Source organism: Sciurus carolinensis, chromosome 2 (genome assembly GCF_902686445.1).
Source record: "Sciurus carolinensis chromosome 2, mSciCar1.2, whole genome shotgun sequence".
NCBI lineage: Eukaryota > Metazoa > Chordata > Mammalia > Rodentia > Sciuridae > Sciurus > Sciurus carolinensis.
Window position 1 is genome coordinate 102,441,597 of NC_062214.1, and position 12,117 is coordinate 102,453,713.

Sequence of the window (12,117 nt, forward strand, 5' to 3'; positions counted from 1 at the left end):
AGGACTATAAAAATGACCATGCAAACTGAAACTTGCATGCAATTCTTAAAAATCAAGAGAAAAATTACAATTACAAGGACAATCACAATTGTTCCTTGACCTTTAAAATTTTCTGTCAAACGTTGAATCCTCTCATCATATGTTTCAAGTCTATAGGGAAGCAAAAAGTAGTAAAACAAGCACACAATAAATGAAAACACTAGAAAAGGCAAATTTTAAATTTAATCTTAATTAAATTTAAAAATAAAATGTAATCAAATTTAAGTTAATTTAAAATTAAAATTTAATTTCTTTGTAAAAAAGTTATTAAGAGTATTTGAACAGTTTTGCTTTCTTCTCTATATATCGGGGGAGCCTCTTGTTTTGTGTCTCAATGCATTGTCATACTCCTTTATAGAGTCGCATGAGCTTTCAACATCTTACACTTTGCACTCTCAATGTTGTGAAATATCTCTGAGAGTTCCCTTAATGTGAAGATTTTTGCTGGCATCACTTCCTTTGAACATCTTCATCTTTCCTCATTTACACTTTTAACATTGGTTTCACGTTTCATTGATATACATAGAAACGTCAAGGTCCTGCTTGTCAGAGAGTCACACCGCGCTTACTCAGAATGATGTAAAATTTTCACTTTGGGAGTTAAAAACCTAAAAAAAGAGAACGAACAAACAAACTTCAAGCTATTCAAAGTAGCTATTCATTAGTAAAGGAATCAGATGATAACAGATTCAGTTCTAACTGTTCAGGTTCAATTCACGTACGTTAAAAACAGCAAGAACAAAATTACCCAAAATATACATGGAAGTTTTCAGTTTCTTGCACTTAAGTGTTAATGATTATTAAATGTTGGAATAATAAATGAATCGATCAAATGTTGACGCAACTGAGTAAATTTAACCATCCTGTGAAAATTTTGTAGTTATCAGAAATTGGTCTTTGAATATTTAATATCTCATGTAGATCAGAGGAGAAATAAAATCAGATTCTTCTTAAGCATCTAATGAAAGTTGTAGCCTCTCTCCCTTCAAAAGTGCACATGAGCAGATATGACATTTTATGCAATATTTCAAGGAATTCACAGAGCCCCTGACATTCAATTACCACTCCTACCTATGAATGTAGACTTTTATTGCTAGGTAAAACTGAGTCAAAGTCTGTTTCAGAGCATGGTAAGTCTCACCAAATTTGGGCACTTTCTTATAAATTATTTTTAAAAATATTTTGTTCTTAGTTGTAGATGAACACAATACCTTTGTTTTATTTATTTATTTTATGTGGTGCTGAGGATCAATACCAGTGCCTCACATGTGCTAGGCAAGTGCCGTACCACTGAGCTACAATCCCAGCCCCCAAATTTGGGCACTTTCTAAGAAAAGACAAACCTTGCAGCATCTGCCACTGGAAAATGCATTTAATGATGACTTTTCATCACATAAGTTTATTCAACCTAAGCCTCTTCAACTACTAACTACCATCCCTGAAACTCTCTTTTAAAGTAAAGGTGTTACAAAACCTGACTGAAAAGAAAAACTCAACAGAATTAGCAATCAAATTGTAAAGGGATTGTGTTGTGCGGGATTAGTCCTGTTGGGACTAGGCTGGAGGCTGCGGAGTGGTCCGAGTCTCTTGCAGGTGGCATCCTACTCAGTCTGTCCTCTTCCTTTCTTCCCCTTCCATTCTTTTTTTTCCCCTTTACCTCTGATGTTGACCCCATGGACACTGCTTAATTGGGTTACCGTGCCCAATTACCGAGATTTTAGATCTTCATTAAAGTCACAAGAGAAAGACTTTCTGTGTGAGTTACTTTGAATTTCATAGACAACCCAATAGGAGGCTCTGAGAACATTTTGACGATGTCCAAGAAGTGGGTTCTCGCTGTAGAAACTATTTGGGAAAGTACTGTTGATCAAGGAAAGGGATTGCCAGATTGTTTTTTTAATTGATTTGGCTCCAAGGAAAGAAGATTGCCTAAACAAAATCTGCTGATGAAGTCGCAGAATGATTCCACCACTGGAATGAACTTCATTTTCCTGTATTTTGGTAAGAGATTTGGCTCTCAATTGGGAATGTGCATCACTACCCACTCAAGGGCAAGTTGATAAGGTTCTATCAGACCACGCATATAAGAGAACCTGAGACTCTACCAAGGTCAGAAATGCTGCGCTTCAAGCCAAAAGATCTCTTTTAGGCTTGCTTGTTTTGACTTGTAACCACTAATTTGTCTTGTCTAAATGTCCAATCACATTATAAAACAAAGTACTGATCTCTCCAGCACAGCATCCTCTGAAACATCGGGAGTCATAGATGAACCTGTTGGGGGATTCTCTAACTTTTCTGCTCCTTTGGTTTCCATAGAACTCTAAATTGTTGTGTCTGAGGTGGAGGAAAGCGAGATGGTTTTGGAAATGCTGAATCCAATGCACTATAATGTCACCAGCATGGTGCCAGAAGTCATGCCAGTCAGCGCCATGCCAATTCTGCTGCTCACCGGTCTTCTTCTCTTGATTTGGAATTATGAGAACACATCCTCAATACCAGGTAAGTCATTTACTTATTTCTGAGCCTAAGGAGATAGTATCTTCAGGCTTTTGATTCATGATGGTAAAGAAAATTTTGCAAAAGGACAAAGAGCAAACCTTTGGTAAGATCTCTGAAGACCATGGCCATAATAGCAAAGGAGGACCAAGATTAAAAGGTTTATAACAATTATCTGCACATTTTAAACGAAATCATTTAAAAATATATCTTAAATAAACCCATCCCGTCTGCACACTGCTTTGGAAAAATAGACCTGGCACAAGTACTCTTTAAAGTAAGCTTAAGATGGGGTGGAGCAAGGTAGAATTCCAGATTTTTGTTAATTTTTTAAAAACAGATTTAAATTCATTCCAGTTTTGCCCTACAGCTGAAATGTCTCTGGAATGCCTTCTTCCTCCTTTCCTTCTCCCTCCTGCTTTGCCTCATCTGCACCCTCTCCTTTTCTTGTGTTACTCCTTCTCTTTGTTTTCTCTTCTTGGCAGTTCATTGATAGTGGCATCCCAACAAAGGTTGCACGGGACCTGGGCAGTGGGAGAAGAATGGGGGCCACCACCATTCCCTTGGAACATCACAACCTGATGGAATCTTCAACAAGTCCCATGAGTCAATTAAAAGTAAAGAATATTATAATTATCCAGATAATTCCAATGGGAAAATCCTACCATTCCACCACTACTGCTTTAATTATCAGATAGCAGATTAATTCATAATTATCAGAACTGTTTCTTTAGTTTTCAATGTAAATGCCTCCTGGCAGGCATCTGTTCCCAATTTCATAAGCTATCCAATAACACTGTTTCAAGAGCAGAGTAATTACGTAATTCTGAGTCGAACCTCAACATAGGGTGACTGAAAATGGGTATGTGGGGCTGGTACAAAATATTCTGTGTCCAGATTCTTTCAAAAATGTTCCAGCTAATTGCCTGTTTCTCTGTCTGATTCAGCCTGGTGCTTTAAGTTACTTGAATGCCAAATTTAATGGGACATTTAGTTAATTTTGTTCCCTGCTCTCCAACCTCTGGGTCATCTCCAGAGGAGGAGGCTTAGAGCTGAAGGAAGACTCTTTCCTGGTCTTTGACTTGAACTCCCATCCTGATGCTCCTCTTCCTCACTGGATTTCTCCTCCACCGTGGACTCCTCAGTCAGGGTCAATGAATGGTAGGAGTGAATTGGGCGTGTGTCACAGGGAGAGGTGGAATGATTTTCCCTTCTCTTCCCTTTTCTTCTTTAACAGTTGAGGTGTTAAAGTCTAATCCACTTATATTATCAGAGCAACTTGCAAAGAGAGAGAGAGGTCAGAATTGTCCACCTCTCCAGTAAGTCACAGGTTCTCTAACTTTTAGTACATTAGAAGAATCATCCAGGATCAGATTCCCAGCCCTTCCCTGAGACTTTTGAAGTCAGATGTTCCACACCTAGGAAAATGCACCCAACTCCCCCAGATCCTTGTGCCGGAAGCACTGGTGATATTCCCTTGGATCCTTGAGTGAGAAGTCCATCCTATGCAGAACAAGTGTAAAAACTGGAAGCCCTAAAACAATGAGTCAGGAGGCTAGGTGGCATCTCACTTTGTCCTCCCCTTCTGGGTGCGGGACACTGGCAGTTAGATCACAGATAGTACAGTGGGTCTCTGGCTCTGTCAGAGGTGGGGCCCCCCGGCTGATGTTTTAGAAACTTTCCTCAAGTGACTTCATGTTTCCTTAAGTGACAGAGATGCGCCCACCTTCTTCATCTGATAGAAGGGGAAACAGGTCAGAACAGGTGATCTGCCTTAGGTTACAGGTTATGACAAATGTGAGAAACTAGGGAGTTTTACAAGTGAGGGTGAAAGCCCAGAGAAAGGAAATGGCTTGTTAACTATCCAGTGGAACGAAGGTGACAGCACAGGGGACAACTGTGAGGTCCTCAGTCTCATGTTGCTGAGCGCTTTGCTACCAGGAGTTTCTGGCTTCACACTAACATGAGATCTGGTTAGAATCCTGTAGAGGCACAGACTAAGAACCTGTGGTTACTGGTTGGGGGTGGGAAGATGAGAAAATGGTTCTTGTTAGGGTGGTGGTTCTTGCTGCTCCATTCTCCTGACCTCCTGCCAGCTCTCTTGCATCGTGGATCTCTGGGTTCTTGGTTTTGCAGGTTCAGGGAAAGCTCAGGGTCATTAAAATCTGAAGGGAGTTCAGAAGGCATAATGATTAATAGACCTTAAGTTATAAATTACAAGATAGATTCACACCTGTTTTCTCTGGTGAGGTTGATGTTATAATGCCTATTTTTGTGGATGAAAGACTGAGGCTCGAAGAGGGTAGATGTTGTAGAGCTAGTAAGTGATGGACCTGGGACTCACACTTAGGCTTCTTCACTCACGTTTTCTGAGAAGACCTGCCAGATCCGGTGCTTAGGAGTGGCGGGTGTGCAAAGACAAAAAGTGTGGTTTCTGACCTGGGAAGTGGAGGACAGACAGATGGCATAGTGCCAAGGAGGGGGCAGTGGGAATCTGGGGGAGGAAAGACTCCTGTGGGGCATAGGGTTGTAGGCTTCAGTTCTGAGAGATGCCCTAAGTCCACTGATCTCTCTCCAGGACTCTCAATACCTGGCAACTGACTGCTCTCCCTTCTCCAAGGACACACAGCCATCCTAACCTTGAATATGGGTCCTCTCCCTCCAGAGGCCACCCTCTGCCCCGGGCACCACATCCCCAGAGCAGGGCACTTGGCAAAGGACATGGCAACATGTTCTTTTTCCCACTAGAAACTATTTCACAGAAAAGTGCACAGTGTGATGGAAGATTTGCCATCATGGCCCCGCACAAGAAATAGGATGTTAATGGCATTCCAGAAGTTCCCCGTGTGCCCTTTCAGTCACTCTCTCATTCCTGGAAGTAAACACTTTCCTGGATTTTGTGATAGTCCCTCCCTTACATGTTTTGAAATAGTTTTGTCTCCTCATTTCACATGCCCAGACAATATGGTTTAATTTTGCCTGGTTTTAAATGTTCGAACAATCGAAGTGTACATGTATTTATCCTTCTGTCTTGCTTCTTTGCTGCATGTTATGTTTGTAAGATTCATCCATGTTGTGGCAGGCAGCTGTAGATCATGTCATGGTCATATGGTACCGAGTTTTATGAACATCTCATGGTTTGATATCAATTCTACTGTTAAGGACACTTGGGGTGTCTCCAGTCTGGGACTATGGTGAACAGCGTGGCTGTAAACATATGTGTGCACAGGTTTGTTAGGGTGTATTCTGAGGTGTGGAATTCAACAGCTCCCGATTAGGACAGCGGGTGAGCAATCTCAGCTGTTGGCTTCAAGGAGGCTGTCTCTGCACAAAAATGCAGGGAAGGATTTACTACTCCTCTTAGGGTGTGAAAGAGGTTCCTGCAATCACCACATGCCTAGATAAGCATTCCCGAATCTGAGAAGCAGAGAGCAGAGTAATGTGGATGCAACCAGAATATTCCCTTAATATTTTACCCAAGTGTCTGTCCTTCCGAAGCATTTTCCTCTCCAGCAGGGTTAGAACACTAAGGTTGTCAGCCCACCCACAGGATTATTGCAATCTCCCTTTTCTCTGAAGATACAGTTCTCCACTGTCATATCCTGTTTCAAAATGTTTTCATTTCGAAATTTTATGTTTTGCAAATCTTTTTTGTTTTAAGTGACAGGGGTCTCACTATGTTGCCCTGGTTGACCTTAAACTCCTGGACTCAAGTGATCCTCCTGCCTCAGCCTCCTGAGAAACTGGGACTCTAGGGATGTGTCACCATACCAGGCTAACTGTCATACATTCAATTGGAATTGTGGCTCCCAAATATTAAGGTTTTCTACATGGCACCAAACTTTTAGATAAAAGATGGAAAGTGCAGTATTTTGTTACTATGTCTTTGTTTCTCATGGGACTTGCATATTAAGTAAGTGAATGTTTGCCAAATGAGTCTATACTCAAATTTAAGTAGATATTTGGCCTCCTTGAACTAAATGTATGTTATATATTTTTCATTTTTTATCAAAATGTAAAATACCCTGAATAAGAATAGCATTCAAATTTCATTCTCTATGTTAACTGCAAATACTTAATGAATTTTGAAAATTCTTTAAGGAAACACTGAGCATGTAGTGTGACTGAGCTATAAATATCTAGTGATGTAGTTTGTTATTACCTATTTTAACTGATTAAAGGTTGCTATATCTGATGACATTTTATGGAAATATATACTCAATCAAATCTATTTGTTTAAATCTTTTTAAAGGACTCAACAGAATTATTTTAATATAAAGGCAATCATCTAGTATATAATATGTAGTGTTATTAAAATAATCACAAGATTAATGACCCTTTGATAATATTTTGGTTTTAGAGGTATTAACGAAGATCTTCTTCAAAGGGGAAAAGAGCTGACAATATTGTTCATACTAACTCAGCCATTACAAAGTAAAATGTTAAAAATTGTTTGGATGATTCCAGTGAAAGCTTGGATTATCTAGATTATTGTACAGCTCTAGCCTGGCGGGTGAGGGTGCTCTCTTATACAGTTAAGCATGCTTTGGCTTCACAACTATTTAACTAACAGAATGGAATTAAAGAGGAAAGATTCACAAAAATGACGACTTTACAACTCCTAAGACCATCCTGAAAATTTTTATTTAGTTTTTTTCACCACCACCAGTGAAGTCCTCTCCTGTAAGCAACATCAAGTTTCCCAGTCATTGCCTGGATTTGTGTTCTTTGCAATCCTGCCCGTGTCTATATAAGGAAGGATGCGCGTGGCCACAGATCTTGGCTAAAACCAGATCATGGGACTCAAACCAGTCTAGACACTGAGAAGGCTCGTTGCCTAATTCCTCAATTCTTAGCTTTATTTTGCCTCATGAGATTTAGTTTAAGATTCTTTTCTTAAACTGAGTCTATTTTTGAGAGGAAAAGAAGATGTGAATGTTCTTAGCTTGGACATTATCTTTGCAGGTCTTGCTTCTCTCAGTTAAAAGAATTATTCCCAAACTGCCCAGTTCTAACCCATCTATTCTGTCAACTGTGGCATTCAAAACCAAAAGTTTTCAGACAAAACCAAACTGCCAAATAGTTCTCTCGCTTGTCACTTGTCATGGTTTCCACGTTCATTAACAGTGAGATCAGCTGGCTTGTAGGCAAAACACACTGGCACTGTTTAACTTGGGAAGAAATTAGCACACATCCTCTGGTTCATTGAGGCTGAAATGACCGAGACCAAATGGAGCTAGTGTGATGTGGATCCTGAAGTACTTTTCACTCACAGAGCCTCAGGATAAGCTTGTTTTGGATTTTCATTTTAAATTGCTTTATTAGTGAGTTACCGATAGATATGAGAAGATATAAAGAACGTTTATGTCTCAAATTTTGTAAAAGGGGTTTCAATGTTTAAAGGACTATTTGGTGGATTATGTGTAACACCTAAACTAGCCCTATAAAAGGCACGCAAAAAGTGGCAGCTACTTTGTTCATCCCTACTCTCATTATCCATAGGACTATGGCCCTAAGAGGCCATTGAGCTAGAATTAGCTCAGCAGCTTTCCTTTCATACGTGATAATGTTTCTAAAGGACAATAAAACACATTGAGTATCCCTCCCCCAAAAAAGAACGTTTAGCTCTAAAAAAACAACTACTTCTGGTTTGCTAAAATGCAATGTTCTGATGACTGTCCTAGGTCCTGGCTACTGTATGGGAATTGGGCCTCTCATTTCCCATGGCAGATTCCTGTGGATGGGGATTGGCAGTGCCTGCAACTACTACAACAAGATGTACGGAGAATTCATGAGAGTCTGGATAGGTGGGGAGGAAACACTCATTATCAGCAAGTGAGTCTGTTAATAAAACCAGAGACATATGGGTGGGGCATGACTCAGTGGTAAAGTGCAAGGGCCTGGGTTCAATCGCCAGCGCACAAGATCATCATCATCATCATCATCATCATCATTCATACTTTAAAATCAAGACTGAAGTTTTTTCTATTTAAAAAAAAATTATTTTGATACCTTGATATCTTGGTAAGTCTATGATTTTACTGCTGTAACGAAGGTGAGTAATTCCCAGGTAACACTGCATGCAAACAAAATAACTGGATTGAAGTCAGAGGTACAGCAGATAAGGAAGTCTGGAAAGTTGGGAAATTATTCAAAACTTCTGAGCAATGAATGTGGAAACTCAGAATCCAAACGATATGTTGACAAAACATACTTCAGGGAGAGGCATTATCTTTCCTGCTTTTCTGAGATTCTGGTCTTAACTCTACAAGTAATCATTAAACAAACACACATATAAAACAAAACCAAAAAACCCTTAAAATAAACAATGAGAACAAAACCTGAGACCCAGGATATGACCAGCAGTTTACTAAAGTTTTCTAACATTACTCTCCGAGTCCTCTGAGATAGCAGACAGCAAATCATGGCATTCAGCCATTCAGGCGCTGCCTTCCTCCTGAGACTGTGTCCGTGTCCTGGCCTGGCAATTTCAAATAGGTCAGGATCAGCATCACCCATTAAGAAAACATGTCCTCCCTCCCTGCATCATTATGTTTTCTGAGTTACCTTAGTATGTTGACCTCATTCTAGAGTTAACCAAATATGCTTCGACCGTGCACTAGTTTTCTTGTTTATTGATCTTAGAAAATGAAGCATTTCAAAGAAGGCATATTTCACTAGATTTCAGATATCTTGACAAGACTTTTAGCAAAGCTAAGTGTCTCACTGATAAGTTTTTTTTTTTTATTTACAATCCCTGATGGAGCTTTACCCACAAACTAAAACTGACCAAGATGTTTTACTAATTTGTTGGAATTGTTGATCCTGACACATAGATTATTGATACAAAAATAAGTAAAGCATTTCTGGAAACTGCATGAATTTTTCAGGTCAAGGTTATTTATTTCATTTCATTAAATACTGTGGTATCCTCAAAGCCCAATTTTTGAAGCAGATACTGAAAAAAGGAAGCAATGGGAAAAAATGTGTTGAACTTCCAAATATTTCAGACTATCTAGTAATGTTACTTTGGATCTGTCCAATACCTCAACTTTTGCTTGGGGTTTCTGTTTTATTCAGTTTGGTGTTGAAGCCCTTTCCAGAACAGTTAAACCAGACCACATTTATTCAACTAAACATAAATGGCTGCAGGTGGACATTGCCCTGGGTTCATTGTAAAACACTGCTGTAGTGGTTCTCAGAATGTGGTCCCTGGACCAGCAGCCTCAAACAACCTGAGAACTTGCTAAAAATGCAAATTCTTTCCAGGTGTAATCCCAGCAGCTCAAGAGATCAAGGCAGTAGAATCACAAGTTCAAAGCCAACTTCTGCAACTTAGCAAGGTCCTAAGCAACTTAGCAAAACCCTGTCTTAAAAGAAAAAATAAAAAGGACTGGGTATGTGGCTCTGAAAAAGTGCTTTTGGATTCAATCTCCAGTACAAAAAAAAAAAAAAAAAAAAAAAAAGAAGCATGTTTTTGGGCCCCACCCTCACCTACTAAATAAGAAAGCCTATGTTTTGACAAGCTTTCCAGGTAATTATGAGGCACAATTGAATTTGAGAATGATTGCTGTACTGAATAGATCAGAATTACTCTTTGATTTTACTTGTCCTGGTCTATTGAGCTCTGGTCAGTCAAATTTGAGTGAATGTGATTGTTTTTTTTTTTTTGTTTTTTTTGTACTGGGGTTTAAACCCAGATGCACTTAATCATTGAGCCACATCCCCAGCTCTTTTTTTTATGTTTTATTTAGAGACAGGGTCTCACTGAGTTGCTTAGGGCCTTGCTAAGTTGCTGAAGCTGGCTTTGAACTCATGATCCTCCGGCCTCAAGTCTCCTGAGCTCCAGGGATACAGGTGTGCACCACCACACCAGGCTTGAATTTGATATCTTGATATATTCTCATTTTAAAAATCAGTACTTATAGTCAGTTTTAAAACTGGTTACTGTTTCCAAAAAATCCTGGTACTGATGTCCTTTGGTTTGGGGATTGAAACATTTGCTCCTGCTTTTTCAGCCCCAGCTCAGCATGCTACCTTCCAGCCCTCCCCAGTTCTGCATCTGTCTGCCTTCCCTGTCACCTGTTTCCCTTGGCAAACAGGTGAAGTGACCCTCAGGATATTTATCCAAAAAGAGATCTACCCATGATCAGAATCTAGAGCAGTGGCCTCTCATCCCAGATGCATATTAGAGTCTCCCAGGGAGATTTTAAAGCCCCAATGCCCAGGCCTTCCAGATCAGAATCTCTGGAAGTAGGACCCAGACGTTAGTGGTGTTTGAAGCTCCTCAAGACTCCTCAGCAGCCTGTAGAGCTTGGGAACTTTCTATCTAAAGAGAAGGGAGGAGGAAGAAGGTTCTGGGACAAGAGGGCTTTTGTGGTGGGTTAGGGGAATGAGCTAACCACAGCTGAAGTGGCGTGGTCTTACTGCATTACACTTGAGTCCAACTGGTGGTGGTGCCATAGGACTAGATTGGGAGTGAAGAATGATGGATTTGAGAACAGAGAATCGGGCAGAAATCCCTCTCAGTAGATAGATGGTATACTTAGGTCACCAGATAAATTCCCTGGGTGCCCAAAGACAATTCCTGAAGTCAGATGCTTGTTGCATTTGGCCACTGCTTGTCTTCATTAGGAAAGTGACCTTAGTCCCTCAGGCACTGATTCACACAGAGGCGTGGACATAGCCTACCTGCCCTTCCCCCAGCTCTCCCAGTCTTTTCTTGTCCTGTTCTCTCAGGCTTTTCACTTGTTGGAGTCTTTGTGTTCTCTTTAATTGCCTCAGAGCCGCTCAATTTTGTTGTTAAAGGCTGAGGTCCCCTCAGGAATAGGACATGTTTGTCCCCATCTCCTTTCCTTGCCTGCTCTTCGAGTTCCTTCCAGAACTACCCGTACCTCTTGAAAAGACCCCATCGGACCTCAGAAAGCTTTTTATTTTTATGTGAATAGTTTGCCATATTACTTTTTTCTTTTTAAAAGTTTGAAATCTGTAGTCATTTCAACTGTGTAGCATTCAAAATAACTTTTCCAACCAGCTTAGCCAAGTGTTAGGGGCTGCAGAACTTCAGGGGAAGAAGTAAGGCATGAGTGCTACTGTCATGCTGCCTGAACGACTTGGGGCTTTGAGGTAAGGTCCCTCACTGGTCATCTATAGATGAAGTAAGCACAGTTCCCCAGAGTAGCTCCCAGGCAGCTACGCTTGAGTAAGGGTTTACATATGCTGTACCTGATATCATATGTTCACTGTATGTACATATATATTAGTTCTATCATAAATACCAAAAAATTTTGAGTTACATCCATAAAGGGGAATTAACAATTAACATGCTAGTTCAAGTTTCACATGCATATCTGCTGGCAAGTAATATACTCATTGGGATTATATTTGCATACTTGTCTTAAATATGTGTAAATTTACAAGAATTCACACAGTTATTCTTTCAACATCCATCAAGAATCTAGGGCTGGGGCTGTAGTTCAGTATCAGAGCCCTTGCCTAGCATGTGTGAGGCACTGGACTCCATCCTTAGCACCATATAAAAATAAATAAAATAAAGGCATTCTGTCCATCTACGACAACAAA

At 40.1% G+C, this 12,117-nt stretch overlaps 1 protein-coding gene across 1 annotated transcript in view; it reads left to right on the forward strand.

Moving 5' to 3' along the window:
• The first annotated feature begins 2,393 nt into the window (after positions 1 to 2,393).
• LOC124977775 (aromatase) overlaps positions 2,394 to 12,117 on the forward strand; it is a 29,372-nt gene continuing 19,648 nt past the window's right edge. The window contains exons 1-2 of the mRNA XM_047541583.1: positions 2,394 to 2,538; positions 8,220 to 8,370. Of these exons, the coding sequence (XP_047397539.1) occupies positions 2,394 to 2,538; positions 8,220 to 8,370 (296 nt within the window). The remainder of the gene's footprint in view (positions 2,539 to 8,219; positions 8,371 to 12,117) is intronic.